This window comes from Astatotilapia calliptera, chromosome 1 (genome assembly GCF_964374335.1).
Source record: "Astatotilapia calliptera chromosome 1, fAstCal68.1, whole genome shotgun sequence".
Taxonomy (NCBI): Eukaryota; Metazoa; Chordata; class Actinopteri; order Cichliformes; family Cichlidae; genus Astatotilapia; species Astatotilapia calliptera.
In genome coordinates this window covers 5,567,899-5,592,191 of record NC_137422.1, presented here as the reverse complement: position 1 = coordinate 5,592,191, position 24,293 = coordinate 5,567,899, and the positions used below count along the sequence as shown (strand labels likewise).

The following is a 24,293-nucleotide window of genomic DNA, read 5'->3' as shown; positions in this document are numbered from 1 at the left end:
CAATTGCTAAGATGAGTGATTGAAAAAGAAAAACAACTTTTTTATAGAGCAAAAAAGAGCAAAAAAATAAAGAGTTGTAAAGGGAACATTTATTTTTATTTCAATAGAATATCAATGAAATTTCTGACAGATAGAAATGAAATGTGAATCATCAAAATCAAAAATCGAAATAAAAATAAATAAAATTCACAGATTAAAGCGTTCAAAAGTACTAGTCCACTTCAAAATTAATTGTCCCTTACAGATTGGCATTGAGGAAAATAAGCTCCCGAACTTTTCCAGGGCTGAGACGGTTCCTCTTGTCTGTAATTATTTGTCCTGCCTTTGAAAAGATCTGCTCTGATGGAACGGAAGTTGCCACTATGCAGAGTCTCGTCTTCATAATATCGCAGGTTTTTTTGAAGACAGTGGCACGGGACTTCCACCACTCCAGGGGGTCCAGCATTGGGGGTCCAGCATTGCCTCTGTGAAGGGGTTTTGGACTCCTGGCCTCAGTGATGCAAACCGCTTTTCAAAATCGGCCCAAATCACAGGCACTGTCTCAGTGGAAGGATTGGCCTGTGGGACACCCTCTCCTTCCTCTGTGCTGGGTGTTGCCAGTGGCAGTGGTCTTAAGGACCTCGATGCAGCTTCCACAACTCTTGTTACAGCATCTTCTGCATGTCTATCATGCAAAAATGCATGCTTCTTGAACCTGGGATCCAAAAGTGTAGCATCTGTAAGCAGGCTCACTTGTTCGATCCCCCCCAGCCATTTGACAGTTTCTGCCATGAGGATATCTACCATGTTGCGGATTGGCTGATAGATGGAAGGACTTCTCTGTCTGTGTGCAGTAACCCTCTGCAGCCCTCTTGCCATTAAAATGGCTTTTGATCCAGTAACAAACCTGTTGAGGAGAAATAAAGGAAAGACTGTAGTTCCATGCGTTTTAATGCAGTTATAGCCCCTGCAGTGCAGTGCATTAAGCATACATTGTCATAGAAAACCATTTCACAGTTTACATTTAATTGTAAGCTGTTGTAAGAAACATCTTAAATGCTATTATCTGGGAAAGAATTGAAAAATGTGTTTAGGCAAATGTAATGACACAACATCAAATATATACATGTATTATGAAACTATTTTAACATACCTTTCGGCACTCAGTTCCACAGTCACTTCCTCAAAAGGCTGCAGGACCTCACAGGTTTCCTTGACCATCTCCCACTCTTCAAGTGACAGGGTTTGCAGCTGTGGATTCACCAAGGCCAGGGTGGAAATGAGGGGATCCTTCACTTCTGCAATCCGCTTCAGCATGTAATAAGTGGAATTCCACCTGGTTGGAACATCTTTCTTCAGTCGTAGTTGGGGCTGTCCGATCTGCTGCTGTGTCTCTCTCAGTTTAGCAGAAGCCACTCTGCTGCGGCGTGTATATTCAATTATTGCTTTTACCTTTCTGATAATTTCTTGAATTTGAGACTGCTGGATTCCCTTTCTGACTATTAAATTCAAAATGTGTGCAAAACAATTTAGATGGTTCCAGTGCAGAATGTCACCCACAACCTTCTTGACATTGGCTGCACAATCACTTACACATGCAACTATCTTTTCCATAATGGCCCATTCAGTTGCAATCCTTTCCAGCTCTCTAGCCAGGTTTTCAGATGTATGGTTGTCTGTTAATTCAAAACAGTCCAACAAGTTTGACTGCAGCTTAAACTTGGTCACATAGTGGCATGTAACAGACATGTAACTTGTTGATGTGCTGGAGGTCCAGCAGTCAGTTGTTAAGCACACAGCAGGTGCTGTCTTGATTTTTTCCTGAACATCAGCTCTTATCTTCTGAAACAAATCGGGCATCAGCTGTCTGGATACTGTACTTCTACTGGGAAGAACATATGAAGGATCAAGTGCCTTGGTGAATTCCCTAAATCCTCTGTCATCAACGATTGAAAAGGGCTGAAAATCTTGGGCAATCATTTTAACCTGGTCAACCTTGCTCTGCTGAAGTGGCATCATGGGCCTTGACACAAATGCTCCCATGTAAGACTGCCTCTGTCTTCTTTTTGCTGATTGTTGTCCTTGCCCTGCTGTGTGTGTGCTTGTATTCTCTTGCTGAGTACTTGTTGATGTGCTGCTGGAATAAACAGGTGATGTGACCGCTGTTGATAATGCTGCTGTTGAAGATTGTTGCTCCTGCTGCTGGCTGCTAGGTTGTCCAATGGTAGTAGCTGGGTTTTGACTGTGCTGTTGTTGTTGTGGGGTGCTTGCTACTGAGATGTCTTCTCATATTGGATGTGCTTCCCCCTCGAAAAGACAAAACTGCCTTGCAAATGTTACATTGTGCATGTGTTGCACAAAAAAACCCATTGCGGGGGGGGGGGGGGGGGGGGGGGGGGTACGGTATGAAAAGGGAAAAAAAACAACAACGCTTGGACACTGCTAGCACGGGGCGCCCACAGGAACGCAAAGCAGGAGATGAAGCATAGCTGAATATGTTTCCAAACCAACTCTATTCTAAGCCAAAGACTAGAAAATATGGTGAAGCATGGTTTCACCTGCACAAGTGCCGAGGTAGGTCTCCCTGCAGGATTGGTTTCCCTGTGTCGAGAGCAGCGCTGGGCTGTTCAAATCACGGACAAACAGTATCCCACATTCTTGATTTTTAGTTCACAAACACTTGTTGTAATGACTAACTACTCCTGACATGTTGGAGATGTTAGCTCTTTATACAGTAAAGTTACAGTGGGATACAAATAATATCAGGCTGATCCTGCCACGATTCGTTCCCTCGGTTCAAATCCCGGACAAACAGCATCCCACAGCTGTTTATGTTTTTGAACCCATTTTGCACAGAGACATTTTTGGAAAAATGTATTGATAGCAATTTTGAATATTATTACACAGGAAAATAACAACTACATGTAAAATAATTACACCGTGACGCCTCTGCCTTTGTAAATAGAGGGACAGTAACTGCGTGTGTGTATGTAAGCCTGTAAAAACTGCAGATAGAGACAAAATACTGTTAATCTGACTATCTGCCACTCTGCAATTCCTCTCATGTAAACAATAACGTGGCGCACAGCTGACGTGAAAAAAAGGCACATACCTTTGACGTTGCGTGTTGAACTCTGTATTCCTCGTCCACACGTAAACGCAAAAAAGGAGTTTTAAAAAAATCTCAGTTTTCGGTGATTCGAAACGCCGTTTACGTGTGGACGAAACAGCTGCGTTTTCAAAAATACCCGTGTAGGTGTGGACGTAGCGTAAAAGAGTCAGTAGTTTATTTTATTACTACCTGTAATTTATTGCAGATTACTTGTATTTGCTTAATTGTTTACTAAATGTTTGAGGTGTGAAATAAACCGCAATGGTGCAAAATATGGGGGTGTGTGGTTAGAAGATGTGTTTGTGCGTGTGCGCGAACATTTTTCATGTAAAACAAAGGGGGGCCCAGCAAAACAAGTTTGGGAACCACTGGCTTACGCTACGATTCAGCACGTGAAGGGAGGGGGTGAGTAACTCAAATGTGCTGTTAGCATGTTAGCAGAGCGCTGCTACTGTGAACAGAGGAGCTATTGTCTTGATGTGAGCTTCTACTCAGGGTTTTTTCTTCCAGTTCAGAGCAGAAATTTTTTTAAGAAACTGGCTGTTGTTTTTTTCCCCACAATTTTAATTATAAGCTAGATATATTTCTACTAATGAAATTAGTTTGCTAACAGCAACAGGGATGAGTCAGTGAGTCAGTTGGGCTTGTGAATCATGATTCACGAGTCAGTAAAGTGATTCTCGAGTATTGAATCGAACATCACTAATGAGCATCACGTTAGCAAAGGAAGGAGAGCCAAACACGAAAGACGGCACCACAGAAAATGAGAAAATGAGGTGAAAAGAAAATGAGAGAATAAATGTCCCAGTAAGTAATATTAAGTTTGTTGAGTTTAGTAAACTTCGGTGAAATTAGAATACCAAGGAAAAAATAACAGTTAAAGAATTATTGCAGCCATCGCATATTTCAGACAGTAGGCTGCTGGGGGGAGCTAGCATAAGAGTTATGAGTTATAAGATATAATCCAAGTCGTAACATTGCTGTGTGGAGCTGCAGATTTGGTTGCAGGTTAATACTGGCAGTGTCACCATGCCAGCTGACTGTACTTCGTCATCAGCCAGTGTTGTTCTTTATACATCAATATTACCAAAGTTTACCATAACGCAGCACTTACACTACACTGTGCGGTCTATCTAATTCCTCTCATTACTTATCCTATCTGCCAGCTCCATGTTATGAATAGAGTGTAAATCACCCCTGTGCCATGTTCAGTGCAGGGATGTGCAGTCCTGGATCTCAAGGCTCCTGGTCTCCCGGTTTCAGATGTTTCCATACTTCAACACAGCTGATTTAAAGAATCATTTACAGACTTCTGCACAACTAGGTGTTTGGGGATTATTTGATTTGAATTGGCTCTGTTGGTATAGGTAACATCTAAAACGTGCATGATAGGGGTCCATGAGGGCCAGAATTTGACATCCCTGACTTCTAGTCAAGGTCATACATCAGGAAAGTTGTTGTTTGTGACATAAGTTTTTGCTTTATTACTTCAGGGCCAACCAGTAGAGATAAAAGAAGAGAAAGAATGAAAAGATCTCAAAATATTGAGAATTTCTTTCTTAAGAAGGCTAAAATACAACCAGAAGCAGAGAGCAATGTCAGGGAAAGGTGGACTGAGCAGCAGTCATCACTGTCACCTGTGAGTTCTACAAATGAAGGTATGTGTGAGAAGGAAAATGCAAGGAAGGGATGTTTATATTGTCAAGGTACTTGAGTAAATGTTCACTTTCAAAACATAAATATTTTGCAACTCCAAGTGCTGCTGTTTACAAATGTTTTTGTACTTCTTGTCTTCCTAACACGTAACAGACTCATATTAAAAGTTCAAGAAGTTTATTTTTGCACAATTTATACTGAAAACATTATCAAAAGAAGGCATAGAAAGTATTTACTTGCTTTCAGCTTTCATTCAAATGTTAGTCTTTTCATTTGTTTCCCCACTTTTTTCCTGTTTCAAAATCAAACACCAGTTTGTGAGAAGATTATCTTCTTTTTTTAATAGGCAGATAAAGTTTTGCATTGGCTAATTTGCCAATTGAATGTTAAAAATGTTCATATTTTAATATTACAAAAATGCTTTTGCTCAAAACATATGTGCACTATATGTCAGTAAAAATACTATGCAAATATTGCTGTCCTTGAATGCTGAATAAAAACTGACAAAGCACTGATTGTATCTCTTTTACTTTATCAACACAGTATCTAAAGACTTTGCTCTGTAGTGGTTAAAATCTCATTCTAATAAGAGTTAAAAGCGCATTCGGTTATTAGGTTTATAGGGTTATTGAATTATGGTGAACGGTTGGCAGAATTCTTTTTTAACATTATCTGCCAATTACATCTGCCACCCTTCTCCAAATCTGTGCCCCTACCTGGCCCCCCCAACAAAAGTTTTCTAGACACGCCACTGCTTTAAAGTCTTCAGTGTCAAAACAGACATGTAATTGATTTATAAAATATATATAAATATTTGGACAGAGACAACTTTTTTCTCATTTTGGTTCTGTACATTACCACAATGAATTATATATATTTGTTCTGTTCCAGCATCTTCAGATATTCTTACCATTAGATGAAGGTCTTCCTGGGTGGGTCCTGGCACCTCAAAGCTTTCCCAGGTGTCTGCTGAGCGCCGATAAACCAGCTTAGTCCCTGCTACACTGTACTCGCCTGGAACGCTGATCTTCCAGTTTCCATTAATCAAAAACTGGGAGCGTCCATTCTGCAGGGCTGTGCAAGGGAAGAACAGGTCATGAGAATGAAGGAAAGACTGGCATGTCTTTCGACATCAAAGGAAACAGTTATGTTTCCTTATCAGTGGGTGAAGTTGAGGCAAAGGCCGGATGCCAGAAGCAGAAATATGGCGCCTGACTATATATGGCAGCAGTGACTCCTGGAGGGGAGAGATTTTCCATGACATGGATGGAAACAAGTACCTTCACCTGTCTTAACCAAGTGGTCAAATAAAGCCTTTATGAGGGTCTCTTTAAAGACAACAGCGCATTCTGTTTCAGGGCGTGTTTTATTTTGGTCTCATAAACTGTGATGAGAATAGATGCCCTTGGTTATTTTGCTGCCTGGGAAACGTTCAGAGGGTCCAGAAACCAAATGGGACCGTCAAGCCCACTGTCTCCAGGGAGAGGAAGCCACAGCATGTGTAGACCTGAATTATAAAACTGATTTACACTGCAGCTATGAAACAGTGATGCAAAGAGACTGCCATGGAATTAAGCTGAAAGTCAAACGCACAGCAGGCCTGGTGTGTGTAAAAGAGAGACAGGGAGAAAAAGCGGCTCTGTAGACGGATTCTTACCAAGATAATTCCTGCTGTTATCAGTGACTCGGATGTGAGTTGCTCCAGCAGGGATCATGGCCACTTCATTGTATCCAAAAGGCCCGCCTGACAGAGAGAGTAAAAGCTTGGTTTTAATTGGATTTCTTGCACCACATTCAGAAAAGGCCATTTTTTTCCCAATCAACTACACAAATACAACACCAACAGCAAGCTTGGATACAAAGTACCAGGAAGCCAGGAAACAAGAAAATCCTAGAAATCATCTAAAAGAAGCTTGTTGGTTAAACAATAATCCCACATCTGCCTCTGGGATTGCAGAGAGAGTTATGGCTCAGTCTGCAGGTTGAAGTGTTTACTTATATATACGGTCCAAAAAAAGGATGTGTCTGTAATGTTAAAGCATCTTCACGTTCAAGTCATCTTACAAGACCAGACCAGCCTCCTGACAGAAATCAACCCCTCAGTTACTTGTTTAAACTCTTTTATTAAAAACTAAATCACCAACATCAGATTACTAGACTACCACTTTATTAGAACCAGTCCATTTACCATTTTAGTGCCATGCTAAACAAGCAGTCACAAAGTTTAAACATTTTTTAAACATCTTAATGTTTTTCTGTCATTTAGAACTTTTTTCTCATTTATGTATGTGAAAATTCCACAAAATGCTGTGGATGCTATCCTAACCCCACCCTTAACTCTAAATGGTCACATGGTGGATACCAAAAACCTGCTATGCATTACTGAATGTTATTTGAAAGGCTATAAACTTGCACATCTCCAGACAATTGACTGTACTATTATCCTAGTTTGATACATTCTGTCATTTTTCAAACATAATAGATATTTAGAAGCATTCAGACTGTACTGTGCACCTGATACTCAGGGTCTACCTTTGTGTAACTGAGCAGTCAGTAAGTGCTCTGTGATCAGTGACTCACAGAAAACCTGGATTATTAATCACATGATTATAGCTTTTAAAAGAGCTTGCTGTACACTTGCAGGCGATGGTTTGTAACGTGTCATTATAAGACAAACGGGATCTGTAATGTCAGTAATATTAAACCTAATTAAGCACAAAGAAAAAGAAATATGGACTCTAAACTCCCAACCATTCCTTACAGACTGATACTTCAAGAAATAGAAAAAGTCTCAGGTGTGTCTCCGAGCGCAAAGCATCAACAGCATGAAGCTCATTTATCATGACGTATAAAGAGTGTCTCACTCTGGTTTTTCTTTTCACCAGTTTCGGAGAAAAACTATTCTCGAGGTGAATTTGCAGGGCTTTATGATGATATAGTGTTTTGAAATGTCAAAGTGGCAGGCATGTGATCAGCGATGAGCTCGGGGCCATGTGCATTTGGAGCTTGGAAAGAACCGTTTCGTGCTGCCCCATTGGCCCTCCCTCCACTGGTGAAGGAAAGGAAAAAGAGCCCTTGGAGGCTGCTGAGTCACCCAAACAAAGCAGCCTTTATCAGCCGTGTTCTTCTTTCTCAGTCTGAGCCATTATGGGCCAGGACTTCATCTATCACCTCTGGTCTCCCTACACAATGAGCTGTGAGAGAGAACCACTGTTACAGAGCCAAAGTGACACACTTGAGGTGTTAGGCACTTTGTAATTAGGTTTAATTCCCCAGAATCTGGTGCTTATTATTTGTTTATTTCCATCTATTATTCTCAGACCATTAATGTTTGAGAATAACATGAAAGCTCTGTATTATGTTGAGGTTTCCATTCATTAGATGAATGCTCCCAGCTGAATAGGAATGCCCCCTAAACAAACCTCCAAACTCACATGAGTTAAAAAGTAACTATTCTGAAGATAAAGCAGCCAACAAATTCCAAAAGCTGCCAAAAATCACATCAAAATGTAGCCAAAGTGCCTTAAACGTGCAAGGCCACTAGATGGCAACTGGTGTTTTTGCAAAAAGAATTTTGGTTAAATACCAATACTATGAAGTCTATGAAGTCTTGACCTCTGTATACACAGACTATTCCATGGTTTGCTCACCAGCTGATGACTTACATTGACATTTGAATTCTTAATTCAATTAAACAGGGCAAACAATGCAGTATAATACTGCAACCCAGTGTGTGGGGTTTGTCTGCAGTATACGGGGGAACATAGCACACAGATGCAGGATGAAGTCAAGAGGCTGGAGATGAACTTGAAGAACATGTGTCCAAGTCCAAGCTCTGCCTGCTGCTTTGTTTTTGCTCTGTTTAATAATTGAAATACATTTTGATGTGATTAAATTTCAAAGTAAACTGAGTTAGAAACAGTTTGTTCGCTGGCCGGGTTTAAGTAGTGAATACTTGTGTTTTCTAACCTGTTATTTCTCTTTTCAGATAGAGCATACAGGCAGACAAGCTTCTGAAAACCTCCTCCCAGCATGCAGTCATAGCCCACATTATCCTCTCGAGTACAAGTGCTGATGAAGGTAGAACATGATGTGGTGGCACCGAGCCAGAATGGCCCAAAGAACTTTGTGTTCTTCCTCCTCTTTCCTGAATCAACTGTAATTTTGTAGCTGTTGTTAGCTCGATTCCTCCTGGAAGGCAGCCAACTGCTTTTATTTGGTAAACGTGTTGCCATGGTTAATGTTCACTTCATCAGGGAACAGTTCCCTGAGCTTGAATGACTAATAGCATTTGGGTAGGAAAACACAAAGGGGGGACTGGAAATATCCCCACGCTGTGTTGGCATTTCAGTCCTTATTACTGTGTGTGTGTGTGTGTGTGTGTGTGTGTGTGTGTGTGTGTGTGTGTGTGTGTGTGTTTCCTACCTGCCTCCAGACTGTTGCTCTGGTACACACTCTTGTGGTGTAGGCAGGTGGCGTTGTGTCCGCCACACACCATGCAGGCATCCACCTGCTGCTTTGAGCCTAAGATGAAGTCACAGCCAGGTTTCTGTGATAAACACAGACAAACGCTTTGAGAAGGACAGTTTGCTTTGACTTAATGTCGCTCCTGTTTTTCCTAACAGCGTGCATTTTCTGCTGAGAAGTAACCTTTCTTTTGGCCTTTTCTTTGCCATGTAGTCACCTCCAGCTACTGCCGGGCCTCAGCTCTCTTCACTCTTCCTTTCTTTCTCGTATTTGCTTCTCTCTGTCATTTGCTTGCTCTTACAAACATTTACTTTGTGGAAAAACTGTACCCCAGGGCCTCAACAGGGCAGAGTGGGTTGGAGTCGTCTCTGTAAATGCCAGAGTAAAGAGCAGCGAAGACGAGCAGGATGTTTTATGGTGTGTGAAGAATCTGTTGCTAGAAAGACGACAGTGGCTGCGCTCTTCTGTGGTCTCCATTTCTGCTGTACAACCCAATCAAAGAGGTTCCCACACTAGAGATCAATAATCTGGAGAACCTATTTAATTAAAAACACATGATCTGTTTGCACAGAAGAAGACATGGATGCTGTGACATTTAGGCATGAAAGCAGATTGACAAATTGAATGGTTGAAGTTGTTGCTGAGCAGCTCTTCTAAAGTCTAGAACTGATACGGTCAGTTCACTGTTTGGTCGTTCAACAGGAAATGAACAATCAGAATCAGTAATTTAATCATTTATGTCATCCAAAGGATGACAGCTTTCCCACTGGTAACCTCCACAGCTGAAGAGAAAACTATTCTTTTTCTTAAAGTCAAAACTAATCAAGTATCAAAATCTGCAGTTTCTCAAGTGGCCACTTGAGGCAGGCGAAAACAAACCAGCCAATCCCGATGGACTCTCCATTCCAGCCAAAGACAATAAACCCACTTTGGGGTTGGATCAGGAGGGCATCCAGGGTAAAATCAAACATGTGGTGCTGCCTGCTGTGGCTAGGGAGCAGCTAAAACATAGCTAGTAATTGCAGAATGAAATAATTTCTTAAACTGAAAAGAGTTTAGATAATTTTGTGTGGTGTACATTAAAGAAACACCGCAGTTTTAGCTGTGAAGGAGTATCTACACTTACACTGCACACATACGGTCCTGTGTTCATGTGTTCACCTGCCTGAACTCAGTTTGTTACCTGCAGGACTCCACGAGCTGCAGGCTGCATCTGCTTCTTGTTTCAGGCCCAGGGCAGCTCTGACCTGGGCCAGCACAAGTCTGTGGCCCATAAATCCTCTTATATGTGCCACACACAACATGTGAGCATGCTCACACACAAATACACACGTATGCACATGCAGCATATGTAAACACAGACACAAATTAATCCTTTGTGGGCTGTGTAAAAATAGCTTCAGCAGTGAGCGTCCTCCCTTGCAGCAGATGTGTCTGCTGAGTGTTATGTATGCATGTCCCAACAGCACACGGGCTCCAGGACCCATGAGAGACACGTTTGTTTCCTACCCAGTCCCCATCCGTGTGAGGGTAGGAGAGGTGAGAAGGGGACAGGCTAGATGTGGGATTGTGGAGAGCTCAGCAGAGCCATAATGCTAACTGAAGGCTGCAGTCTACACTGATGAGAGAACTGTGGTCCAAACGCACAGCATGGAGTTCACTTCTCCAGAGAGCTCCAGTGAGACTGGTCAACATCACTTATGCCTCAACAGAGTGGAGCTGAAGGCACAAGAGACTCGGGCCAGTTTTCTTTTGACATCGCCGTCATTTGAAAGCTTGGATGAGTTTTTAAGGATTTCTGTTTCCAGAAGTACAGCTCCTGTTCATTTTTTCCATAGACATGTGACTGAGTGCCGGAGCACCTCAGATGACTGAATGGACACGTAACTCTCTTCAAATAATATTTATTTGATAGAAAAGTGAAATTATTTGTTTTTTAGTAGAAAAGGAACAAAAATTAACCGTAACTCTCAATTTGGCACAAAGCATCCACATATAAAATCAAATTACTGTATAATGACTTTAAAACATGTAAATAGTTTAACTTTTAGACTATAGTGTGGTGAGAAAATATCCTGATTTTTGCATTCCTGGTATAGACCGGACGTGACATCTGCAGTCCAGTCACAGGTGTGAAAATCAAGTGCCCATATTAGGAATATCCCCTCTCTGTGACATCATACTGACCCAAGAGCAGGAAAAAATACCTGAAACAGACTGACCTTCGTATCTGAATCCTCGGCCATGTTCAACATAAGCATCTGGCATTGCTTATGACAGAAAACAAGGAAATCCATAATAGGTCTGCTTTAAATCTTCTATGCGGTAAACATAGGAAACACTGACACACACACAGACCGGGTACCACTCACCAGGCAGCGTCCGTTCACACACACTGCTCCTGAGTCCTTGTCGCAGGCTGTGCCGTCAAGCACTCGGCCAAAGTTGAAGTAGAAGTTGTGACCCAAGGCCAAGCAGCTGAGTTCACAGGGGTTAGAGCCTGGCAGAGAAGATATTCAGTCAGTGGCTCATTATAATATTATGGGAAAATAGGTGAAGCAAAGAGGCAGCGGGGGAGGTGACTGAACAGCAAAAACAACCAGAACATGGAGAAAGAGAGCAAACTGAACGAACAGCAACAAAGTCCTGGGATTTAACTTCCAGTAGGCCACAGCAGGATGTGCGAGCTACACGGCTGCCACAAACACACAAACTACAGCTGCGTACAGCTGCTGAGCTTTTTTATTGTTTAGCTACAGTCTGTATGGGCCTTAAAAAACACAGTCTCTGCACATCCACGAGCTATACATCTGAGTCCCTGGAAAACAGAAAAAAGCGCTGTTTTATATGCTCATCGAGGCTCTGAATGTTATTGGGGAACACTTTTTAAATTCATCTCCAGACATTTTGCTGTAGTTTGTTATATTCTACACAGATTAAGCCCAAAAGACACATTAGGATAGACTTTTCAGCTCACTGTGGATTTTTGATACGCACTAACTTGTTTGATGGGTTTTATTGAAGATTTGTGGTTTGTTATGTATGATTAACAAAGAAGGGAACATATTGACACAGTCAAACTGTGGGAAACTGACTTCCTTTTGCGCCCAAATGATGAGTCCCCTTACAGTAAACCATTTCATTTTACAGTCGTGGTTTAAATTCAGTGTTAGGACCGAGCAGGCTGCTTATGGTGTTAGTGTGGTGCCATCTGTCCCATCACGATGCCCACAAGTAGTAGAAAAACTGTATTTCAAATATATCTGGTCTAAAAGCCACGAGTCCCCAGGAATTGCTTTATTGGTGTGCAGGGTTTTTTGTGTTTTCTAGTTTTAAAACGTGCTTCTGAAGACAACATAGAAAAAAGTCTCTCTTTCAATCCATGTTAGATATCACTCTTCTCCTCAGAGGCCTGTAGATCGAATAGGAACGTTCGCTGGCTTTCAAGGAAGCATCTTTTGAAAGAAAACCATTTTTCCTTCGATCTGGTGATTAAATGATGCCTGCAGAGAGTAAACTGTGGGCTTAGAAAATTTTCATACATATATAAAAACCACACATTGCATAAATGAGCCATCTGTCTCAGCATTCATATGGTGACTCTATAACAAGCCACGTGGGACTAGTTACATCCAAAACTGATCTCTTCACTGCACAACAAAAACAACAACATATACTGAAGAAGTCTTAAGTAGAAAGAGGGTGAATCATCTCACTGACCTCCATGAAAGGTGGTCCATCTGAAGGAGTTGCCAGCCACCAGCGGCCTGTCATTAAAGGCAGCACACTGCATCTCTCGGAAATCCTCCGAGCCAGGGGGACAGTCCTGCACACACACAGACACACAGCATCAACACCCTGACGTCCTGGAGGATGAACCTTTGTTACGACCATGCCATACAATATAGGCTTCACATTGAGGGAACCTTCTACCTGATTTTGAACTCTCTCAGTGAAACCGTTTTGATTGCTACACTGTAACAATTACTCTGCATACAGAGACACATTATTGCTTTATCATGAAGCGCAAACAGTGGCAGGACCGCCGCCGCGGTGCAGACGCAGGTTAAACTGTCAGTGAAATTCCAGATCACACCCTGAAAGTCGCTGATCGTTATACCCTGGACATTCCTTCACGAGCAAACATTAGCCATTGCTCTACAGTGTTTGCATAAAATGTGTGCGTATTTTTTTTAAATAAAGACCAAAAGCCTTTTTGTTGAAAGGACCTTGGTGTTGCAGATCTTGTACTGTCTGGGATCTCCTGCACATGGTCCACCCACTGGATTCCTGGGACACAGAAATAAAAGAGATGTATAGGATTAGGTAAGAGAACAGTAGGAAACACTGTGGCTTAAAAATGTTAAAATATAAATTTCATATCCCTTCAAAAATATCTATGAAGGTTTTTCTGAAAAAAAAAGTCTGACTGAAACGTCGCATAAAATTTTGAAAACTGTCCGCATTTTCTCCCGTGCTAACCTTGTGATGCAGGTGCGTGACCTCACAGATGCTCCGCCCCCACAGGTGCGTGAGCACACAGACCAGCCGCTCCATGTTGCCCACTCATTTCTGAAGTGCAGCTGCCTCCGTGTGCGAGCTGGACGCACCGACGAATCGTTGCTGTTAGGACCCCACGCCGAAATCCAAGAGGGCTGGAAAAAAAAGCATAAAACAGAGAGACAATTACAAAGACAACTTTAAGAACAGGTAACACAAACATGGGAGCATGAGAGCAGGACACTGGGAGAAGATCAGGTAGACACCAAATGAGTGTACACGCTGAAACCTTTTATCAAATGTAGATGGAGTATTTGTATTGGAAGCATTAGGTTTCTATCATATCTCTCTGCAGTTATTTAGGTCACAAGAGTCACAGTAACAGATGCTAGTGTTGCAGTAACACATGTTGCAACCTATGTATATATTCTGTGGTAGGGCTGTTCGATATAACGATATATATCGGATGATGATATAAAAACATCTATCGTTTCATTTTACGCTATTGTTTGTTTCGTGGTGTATTAAAGTTCTCTCTTTCTCTTATATTTAATATAACCACACTACAGGCGCCTGTTTTTATGCGTCGTGGTTAGCAACAACGACGGTAGCACCATCGCGTGTCCGCTTGTTTATGTTCCACATAAACCTTTCACAATAAAGCTCAAGATCCTGTTGAGACTTTTCAAAATAAACTGAATCACGTGAAAGAGCAGATTATTTACGGATGAGAAGTAAAAAGGAGCCGCCAGGTGCTAAAAAATAGTCCTTAGACTCAAACGTTAGAACAGGCTTTTCCCCGCAGCACGCCGTGTAATAAATATTCACAAAGAAAACAGCGGCCGTTACAACTTATGTCTAAAAATGTATCGTTTCATGCATCGGTTAAAACACTCTACTCCAGGTACACGACGCCCAGCTGGAAACACTTCCCGCAATACGAGCTGCCCGAGATTCACAGAATTTACAGAAAATGTTACATTTTTGTGATTTATATCGTTATCGGGACGATAGAAATCTTATATAGGGATATGAGATTTTGGTCATATCGCACAGCCCTATTCTGTGGTTATAACCAGAGATTTTTCTTTAGTTCACAGTATCTGCAAAGAAGTTTAACTATAGTTGTGGCACTAATCTACAGGCACAGGCATTCTTTATCTATGCATTGGCTGTTTAGAGCTTTGTGTGCTATTTTCTTCCATGACATGCTTCTTTCATTCTAAAAATGCTCCATTTACACATGTAGTCTTAGTCTGAGCGTTTATGCAAACGTCAATGTCAATGAATATTTATTATCAGAAACTGTTGGTGCCCAGAGGTTGAACACTGACTTTCCTAGCCACAAACACGTTTCCATCCTATTTTTATTCCTCTGTGACTGGCTCACAATCATCTTGATCCATGTGCTACTGTGTTATGTTTTTTTAATATGATCTTTCTTTGAACAATGTTTAAGTTCTTACTGAGAGATTGAAAGTGCAGAAACAACACGACTCCCTGCTCTGTTGTTACTGTGCTCTGCTCTGCAATCACTCTGCACTCATGTCCTGCATGTTCAAAGCTGTTAGGTGGCAACTGGCCACTGTCAGCAACTCCGAGTCATTTGTGTCGTGCATAAGGGAGAAAGCAGAGAATGATGAAATATCGTTTGTGGGAGGGAAAATCCTGGAGCCAGATAAATCTATTTAAAGAGCAGACGTATGAAGAACAACAGTCAACCTTGTGAGCCTGGTGGATCAGGATCAGCGGAACAATAAAAGTGATTAGAGAAACCTCAGTGCTGCTCCTCAAACACATTCCACAGTTTCTGCCCTGGAGGACGACTGAAACTGGCAGCATTCCCACTGGTTGCTCATACTGCACACACACGTTTAACTCTTTACACACATGCAACAGCTGCAGCAGACTCGCTGTCATGGATGGCTGAAGCCACAGACAGCAAGTACACAAAACATGTCAGACGGAAAGTTGGTTACATGTACCGTATTTAAACTGATTCATATCTACAATATTTAAACAACACTGAAGATTACATTTGAAATAAATCCAAAAGAGGCAGCATGTGCACTGAGAGAGACAAGCTGAAGAAAAATGATTTCAAACAGTTATCTAATAAAGACTTTATGCCAGCATGCCGACGATTTGTCACGTCCTGAGGCGTTCCATGGGAAAGCTAAAGGTAACCTTCCGCATCCCCATGACACGTGCCCGATTGTGGATGGAATCCAATAGAAGGATGCTGCCGGCGGTAGCTCACGTTCCAGCCATGTATTCCAGCCCTAACCCTAACATCATGCCTAACCTTGTGTGTTTTCCAAAGCAATTCATGATGAGAAAGTAAAATAAATGTACATTGTAGATTCAGTCCAAATGGTTCTCATGTTTCCTTCTGTTTCAAACGCATAACATAGGAACGTGTTGGGGGGCTGAAAGCGTAACATACCGACGATTTGTCACATGGCATCAGATGTTACGCGTTTGGAGTGAGAACGTGTTGCTTATGCATGAGTATGTTTCTTAGTAAAAGCATCATATAGATTTAAATCAAATATTAATTTAATGATCTGGCTCTAATTTAACAGTTGCACCAGGTTATGTGGCAAACAAGATGATTATTACAACCTCAGCGTGCTACTCTTCACTGTCATAACATTTTAAATGGTGTCAGTATTGCAACAAAACAACACATTTACTGAGTTTTACTGCAACAACAACAAAAATGGATGTTCACAAATGAAACAGAAAACTCTTTGTATGCAGCTGATGTTGCACCACGTCTGTGTCGGTTCATCCAGGTCCTGGTTTAAGTTTAAGGAGCAAGAAATCCAACAGACTTCTTTAGGTTCCGTGAAGACGTTTCACCTCTCATCCAAAAGGGAGTCTTCTTCACTTCTAAAACCAAAGAGTGGCAATGTGATGAGGCTCATGATTAATCTGAACTAGGTTTTAAATACTGCGGACATTTGGTTTACGTGACAAAAAGAAAACAATAATGGATTGACCTCCCCAGAGCTTGAACCTCAAGCAAAGAAGATCTTTCGACTGTCCTTCAAGAAGCCTGGTGAAGAAACAAGAAGAAAGCCTGCCTACACCAGTGCAGGCTGTGTTGAAGAACAAAGCTTTCCTGCTCATGAGAAAATGTCAAACTCTGGTTTGGCTGTTATTAAGATAAACTTTAGTGGAAAAAGGAGCCAGGCTACTAAACAAAGGCTGATACGTGTGTAAACCAAGATCACTGATGTTAATTCAATTATAGTCTATAATGTTTGTTTAAAATAATACTGACATTATTTCCTAGTTTTAGTTATGTAACTAAATGAAAAAATAAATCATCTACTGTCACGGCTAGCAGGCACAAAACAAAACCTAAGAGAAACCTAAACTGGGAAAACTAACACAACTAACCTGAAACCAGAACAACTGCAGGGAGACTCGGGGAAGCAACAAAGAGGAACCAGCAACAGGCAGGAGAACACACAGGGCTTTAATACTCACAGGACTAATTATGGGATGGGAGAGAGGAGGGGAACACACCTGGGAGAAATCAGGGCTAACGAGACACAGACATAAAGCTGAGAACACTCACATGTGACAGAGACCTTCAGAATAAAACAGGAAACTCACAGACACAGAACCAGACAAGGCATTGAACTTAACAGACAGATTCACGAGCAGACAGTGTGACACCATGGACAGACAGAAGGAACACAGAGAAGTGGGAGCAAGTAGGCTCAGAACAGAAACCTAACAAATGACAAACCTTACCGAAAGACATAACCAGAATAAACAAGAACATAGAACAATATAAGGAAACACAAAACACTGAGTTGTCAGACTCAGGATCATAACATCTACAAGCTGAGTTGTAATTAATATTAGCAAGAAAGGTTCAATTCGATCCAATTTTATTTATATAGCGCCAAATCACAACAACAGTCGCCTCAAGGTGCTTTATACTGTAAGGTCAACCCTACAATAATACATACAGAGAAAAACCCCAGCTCTCTGGGCTAACACCATCACTGCTTCCTTGACTACAGTAGCTTCCTGGGCTTACACCATCACTGCTTCCTTGACTACAGTAGCTCTCTGGGCTAACACCATCACTGCTTCCTTGACTACAGTAGCTTCCTGGGCTTACACCATCACTGCTTCCTTGACTACAGTAGCTCCCTGGGCTAACACCATCACTGCTTCCTTGGCTACAGCAGCTCCCTGGGCTTACAATTCAATTTACAAGTCACCCTAGCTTTACTGTACGGAAGGCGTCCCTCAGTGTTCAATTCTAGGCCCCCTGTTATTTTCACTTTATGTAAATGACCTGCCCAATGTGTGCAAAAATGATTATGTATGTTGATGATACGGTAATTTTTACACAAGCCAAAACTGCTGATGATGCTTTCATTGGCATTACATGATCTACAAAAATGGCAGAATGACTCATGCCTGTGCCTTAATGTTAAAAAGACCATATCGATGTTTTTTAGTAAACCTATAACAACCGTGGCTGCAGTAAAAGTTCGCCTGGGTGCACAAGAACTAATTAATGTTGAGGAATTTAAGTATTTGGGAGTGCTACTAGACTTTTAAATTATCCTTTAAAAACACGTTAAAAAAATAGTGAAAACTGTAAATGTTAATATACAGAACTTTAGACATATCCACACATCATTTACAGACACGGCAGCGATTACATTCCTGCACTCTATGATACTGGCTCATATTGAATACTGTATTACTATATGAGCTTTGCTGCTATTGGGCCAATCGAAGTGTGCTACAAAAGAGCATTGAAAATATTAGATAAAAAAACCCTTTTCATATCACCATTGTTAAATTTTAGATAAATACAAGTTTCTAAATTTTACTAATTTCAAATTATTCAAATCTGCCTGTCTAGTATACAAAGTTGTACATGGTCTGACGCCTCCACCAATGAGTGATTTTTATTAAACAAAAGTCTAGCAGTGTTGCCGGGTCTCGACTGACTCGAGCCACTGTGAGAGGTGATTGTGAACTGACATTTAGACGGAGCACCTGTTCACAGATGCTCTGTCATATCATGGAGTGAGCTTCTGGAATAGTCTTCCACTGTCGGTGAGGGAAAGTCTCCCCATGTTTAAGAGTCACTTAAAAGGGCAGCTGAGGGACACAAACATGTGACCATGTTTAATAATCATGCTTTATATTGGACGTGAAAAAGAGTTAGTGTATTACAAAAAGGGAAACAACTATTAGTGTAATGGGTCAGTGCAATATCAGGACAGTCAGGGCATGTGCAATACTGGGGTTTGTGCAATATAATTGATGTGTTTCCGTTATTGTTCTCTATATTGTCCTCTGTGTCCACTCTTCTTGTCATTGTCTGTTCTAATATAATGTGATCACTGTTTTTGTCCTTGTCACATGATCTGTAAATAGTGTCTCTGTATGTTTTTACTAACATGTGTGTAACACCAACCTGCCAGAGGGTCTACAGATGGAAATTAGCCAAAGGCTATAATCTGGCATATTTACATCTGTTTAAATGTTCATTAATATGTTGCCCCGCTTTCTAAATAAAATAGATAAAAATAAAATAAGAAGCAGTCAGTGAATCATGGGAAGCAGCCTAAGCCTATTTCAGCATGTCAAAAGGTGGATTCAGGGTCACCTGATCCACCTCTATCAAAAAGGTTTATCCGAACTCCCATTCTACCTTTAAATGACGCAGGATGGCCTGCATTATGAGAGCAAAGTGCTCTGTTGGGGTGATACGGTACTGTGAGGTCTTTAAGACTCGATAGGGACGGATTATTCAGGACCTTGTATGAGAGGATTTTAAACTTAATTCTGGGTTTAACAGGGAGCCAGTAGCAGGTTAGGTCTGCACTGTAAATATGTTGACAGAAATATAAAAACAAAGTTAGAGGATATAATGAGCTGAAAACAATGCAACCCTTCAAAATGAACAACAGATCAGCAGTGACTGTGAAAACTGCTTCATGTAGCTGCACAGTCAGGAGATAAACTGTGATTTAGCCATTTCATGTTTCCTGACTGCAGTACATGACGAACAGTTTCACCTTGGGGTTACATCAATCCTGTTTTTCAAAGTGTGACAGCCACTTTACAAAAGATAAAATTCATCATGTAAGAACTGTTATTAAAAGCCGTCTGAATCCCCCGAGCTCAACATTAAATGGCTTTTGGTATCCATAAATCAACATGTTAAAACTCCCACATCTAAAACTTCAAAACAAATCCTCTGTACTTTGAACGTCTGGCATTTACGTGTGTGGAGAAAAAGCGACAAAGTGTCTCATAATAAAAAAAAAAAAATGGTTAGATGCAAACACACCCTCATACAACGTTACACACAAAGCTGAGAGTGACCTTTGCTATAACTGTCCAGCATTACTATGGCAGGGTCACCTCAGGTCACTGTCATTAGCATCAGCGCCAGCCAAATTAGCCTTGATAACAGCTGTCAATGGGTCGGACTAGCTTTCTAATTAACTAAGTTGACCTATGACCTTTACAATGTCCCCATCTCTCCTCCACCATTCACACCAAACAGAGAAAAAAGTGTCTTCTTTGCACAAAGCAAACTGCATAAAGAAAGAGAGACTGAGTAAAGAGTCTACGTCTCTCTAGCCAGCGTGCAGGTAAACTGCCACAGTGTAACGTTGTTCGACTGTTCGCCTGTCTGACCTGGCATAACTGTTTCCATTCTGTAAGCTGGATGGACAAAGGGTCTTTTCTCCAGGGTCGATACACACTCATATAGAGGGGAGTCTGTGTCATTTGTATAAAATATACCTGCAAAGAATGACACTTGTGCTCCAAATAAAGCAGGAAAGCATTAATGTAATTAAGATAATTACTGTAGTTTGTGGTCAGATCAAAAGGAAGACATTATTCCTGATTCAGTGTTTTAATCTGTGTAAAGTTGTGTAAAAGTTGAAGCTCTCTAGTTAAAAATGTGAGTTTTGTGCCCGAGAAACAAATCCTAATCTGCAAATTTAACATGCAGCTTTGGGAGTCAGGGGTGAAGATTTGAACTATTCTGTTGTTCAAGTCTCAGGTAAATATTTCAAGCATCTGATCTGTGTGATTATAGAGTTGATGTTGTTATGTTAGTATATTTGTCCACAGTTTTCCTCCTTTTCTTTTTTTTGGCCTGTCCCGTTTGGCTCTTTTGCCATCAGAATTGTTGTCTAAAGGCAAAGAAAGATGCCCAACGGATTTACTTTACCAAATTGACCATCCCAGCCTTGCCGTAATGGTCCATTTGATTCACCTTTTATTGTTTATTTTATTTTCACTTACTGAATACAGGACAGACTTGACTGGGGGAAAGAAGGGGAGAAAGAAAGAGGGAAAGAGAAACAGCTGAGAAGAGGGACGGGGGAGAAGGGCAAAAGACAAAAACTAACAGAACGGGCAGAGAAAAAAAAAAAGCATATATCGATCACCTGGATCACCTGCTGAGAAAGAAAAAAGAAAACAAGCAGAAGAGAACAAGAGTAATAGAATAAACAACATCACAATGATATATGGGAATATGACAGTAAATACTAAATATTAAACATTATTGTGCAGCACATAAGATCAACAGCACACAGTGTGCTTTGAGGTAGGAGCCAAAAAGGGTGTAGTTTGTGGGTGTGATCACCCGTGTGTACACCTGTGAGCATGGACGCGCTTGTTTTTTGTTTTTTAAAAGGTTCCTTCATGTAATAATCTGCTAGAGGGTGTGGGGGGGCCACAGCCCCGCCCTCCAGGGCATGAAGCAGGTATGGAGGAGATCAAAACTCCAGACATCCAGAGGCCCCCAGAACACAAGAGACCAAGGAAGACCAACACAGGGGCAGCTGCGCCGCTGTCCCAGAAAGAGCTGAGGAGAGTCCCAGATGAGGGCTCACTCAGCAGCCGGGGAGCAGAAGCCAGGGGGAGTTGCAGTGACGCGCCCGTGAGCTCCGCCGGCAGCCAGCTGTGCCTGAGTGACCGAGCCCCAGGCCGAGAGGCCGGGGGCACCCCACCTCCGAAGTGGCCCGAGCGAGCCCCAGGCTCCAGGCCCCGATAAGCGGCCGCCAAGGAGTGAGCCGGTGTGTACCTGGACGCCCATCCCCGGACACAAAGAACCACCAACGCACCGATGTCTGAGGGAGTCCGCCACTGGCAGGGGGAGTGGTGGTAGGGGGAGATAGGCCTCCAAACCTTGGAGGGCCTGAGATGTCCCCAGAGAGGTGGCGCCTGATACCCAACCTGACATATAGACACAGACATACAGGCACACACAGATACAAACATCCATTCCCACCCTCATGCTCTCATATGCACTTACTCCACACTCAACCAACGTGGAGACAGACATAAAGAGACGCTGTACACACGATCACACTCCCCAAAGGTACTCTACGAACCGGGTCCAGGTACCCTTGCCCCTGGAGGGGGGAACTGCACCCAGACCCAAGTGGTGTTACCCTTTTCCCTGCGGTGGGGGTAGGCAGACCGCCCCGACTCCGCAGCAGCAGGAAGGCCCCACACTCCAGACCGCAGTTGGACGGCCAACTCCCCCTCCTCACAGTTTTCCTCCTTTTATTTCATTTGCACTTTGTAATTTTTTTTATCAGTCATGAATTCATTTAACAGTTTCGGTGTTAAGAGACGAATGATTGTTTTTTGTGGTGATGAATGCAATTTTTTTTTTTATTAATCACTAAATATCGGTAGCAGTTGTAAGCATATGATTTCACGTAGCATAGATGTTTTTGATAATTATGAGAGCTGCAGTATCTAGAAACACTTAAAGACACGTAAACAACCTGCAGATACTGGCGTCCACACAGCTGGGGGCGCTGCAGTAAGGCTTACACAGTAACTGAAATGGCTGTTTCTTTGCAGCCATAAACCAAAGTTCCCAGTGAGAACAAAGAAACGCAGAAGCATCACAGCCCTATAAAAGTGAAGCAATAACATCTGTACATGCTGTTCTCTGAATCCAAGGGGAAATACACCAAGCCTGTGGCGGGGTTACACCATGTCCAAGTCTGGTGTATTTCATGTTCTGTTTTTGCCGTGGCCACCCGAGACGCTGCCAGCACAGCTGCAACAATGACCGAGAGCAAAAGATGTTTCAGCAGTGTAAACAACTCTGAAACAAGGATTGAAAATAATGTGTTACTAGTCTTTTTGAAATGACACAACTGTAACACGAAAATGAAGAATGAAGAATGGATCCATTGGTCTTTTTGAGGTGTCACAGCAGCTGGGAGGGGGGGGCAGTGTCTGAGTGTGGTTATTCCAGTCAGCCCTCGGGGAAGGTTGGATGGTTGTCTGCTTGACCTCAAGACAAATAGCGATGAAAGATGCGGTAAGATGGGAAAAGGTGACATAGCAGCGACAAACACAACAGAATAGGAGACAATGAGGATGCTGGCTTGGAGCAGTGCTCCTCTGCTCAAGACAAAATCCCATCAGAGGACAAACACCCTGCAAGAAAAAGCCAATCGGCTCAATCGCTGTGACTAGTCTATGGTCTGTGATTGGTTTATTATCTAAATGAGCTGGATTTTCCTCTTTGGGACCTGAAAGTTGGGATTTTTCTTCCTCACAAATGGCCTTAATCACAATATTTAACTCTGAACTGTAAGAAAAAGAAGGCATGAAGACAGGATAACGTGGGGGCGGCTTTGGGATATGGCTTTAGGCGCTGGCAGGTTTCACATGCAAATAAAACACGATGCCATTTGTTAAAACACTCTCTTCCATTCTTGCAAAACTCAACACATACGTCATCCAACTTTCAGTGAATTCCTTAAAATCTGTGGGAATACAGGGCTCTAGACTGACTTTTTGCCACAGTTGCACTGGTGCACCTAAATTTTTTTTCTTAGGCGCACCAGCACAAAAGTTAGGCGCACCCAAATTTTTCAACCGCATCGCTTAACACTGTAGTTTTACCTGTGCACTTTTTTGGGGGGGAAATTTCTGTCTATACAGACAATATTGATTTGTAAATGATTAACTAACAATCTTGTGCTTGTACAAAGTGCTTTGTCTACAATATTGCCAAAGAGTGCCAATGTTAAACGTAATCATCACATCGGTCTCCTCTGACGACCTGTTTGCTGCTGCCTGCCGCTGAAAGGCAGTGGGGACACTTGGGCAGTGCATTTATGACGACATATAATGTGTTCTCTGGACACACTGTGCTTTTTCAGTGCTCAGAGGTTAATGGGTTCATGTCAGAGCTGGCTATGAATGTCAGACGGATCAGGCCTTAACAAAAAAGTTATCAATCGTTCTTTTCATCTTTTCTCATTACCCACAGCTACATCCACCTCTCAGGCCTAGGCTGCTCACCAGGGCTGGGTATCATCACTGATTTCTATAATCCATTCGATTCGATTCACAAAGTCCCAATTCGATTCAATTTTGCCTCAGAGAGTCAGAAATATTATAATTCTGATCATTGATCAGCACTGACACTTGTGAGACTTTATCAGAGATGTGAACATCACAGCAGAGGCCTTTGTGTCAAAGTAACGGAGGATAAAACTCAGAAAAGCATGAAGCAGATTTTCCTGGC

At 42.0% G+C, this 24,293-nt stretch overlaps 1 protein-coding gene and 1 long non-coding RNA gene across 4 annotated transcripts in view; both read right to left on the bottom strand.

Annotated features, from left to right (window-relative positions):
- adamtsl5 (ADAMTS like 5) overlaps positions 1 to 24,293 on the bottom strand; it is a 63,731-nt gene that overhangs the window by 8,367 nt on the left and 31,071 nt on the right. For all 3 annotated transcript variants that reach the window (XR_013909207.1, XM_026149923.2, XM_026149984.2), the window contains 7 exons: positions 13,697 to 13,869; positions 13,444 to 13,504; positions 12,935 to 13,040; positions 11,587 to 11,714; positions 9,173 to 9,296; positions 6,405 to 6,491; positions 5,658 to 5,821 (listed from right to left, as the gene is read on the bottom strand). Coding sequence is in view for 2 of the 3 variants with exons in the window: in XM_026149923.2 (XP_026005708.2) it covers positions 5,658 to 5,821; positions 6,405 to 6,491; positions 9,173 to 9,296; positions 11,587 to 11,714; positions 12,935 to 13,040; positions 13,444 to 13,504; positions 13,697 to 13,869 (843 nt within the window). In the remaining variant the exon portion in view is untranslated. The remainder of the gene's footprint in view (positions 1 to 5,657; positions 5,822 to 6,404; positions 6,492 to 9,172; positions 9,297 to 11,586; positions 11,715 to 12,934; positions 13,041 to 13,443; positions 13,505 to 13,696; positions 13,870 to 24,293) is intronic.
- Positions 70 to 5,651, bottom strand: LOC113010826 (uncharacterized). Its single transcript, XR_013909215.1, has 2 exons — positions 1,133 to 5,651; positions 70 to 886 (listed from the first exon to the last, which is right to left on the bottom strand). It is a non-coding gene; the product is annotated as an uncharacterized LOC113010826 (long non-coding RNA).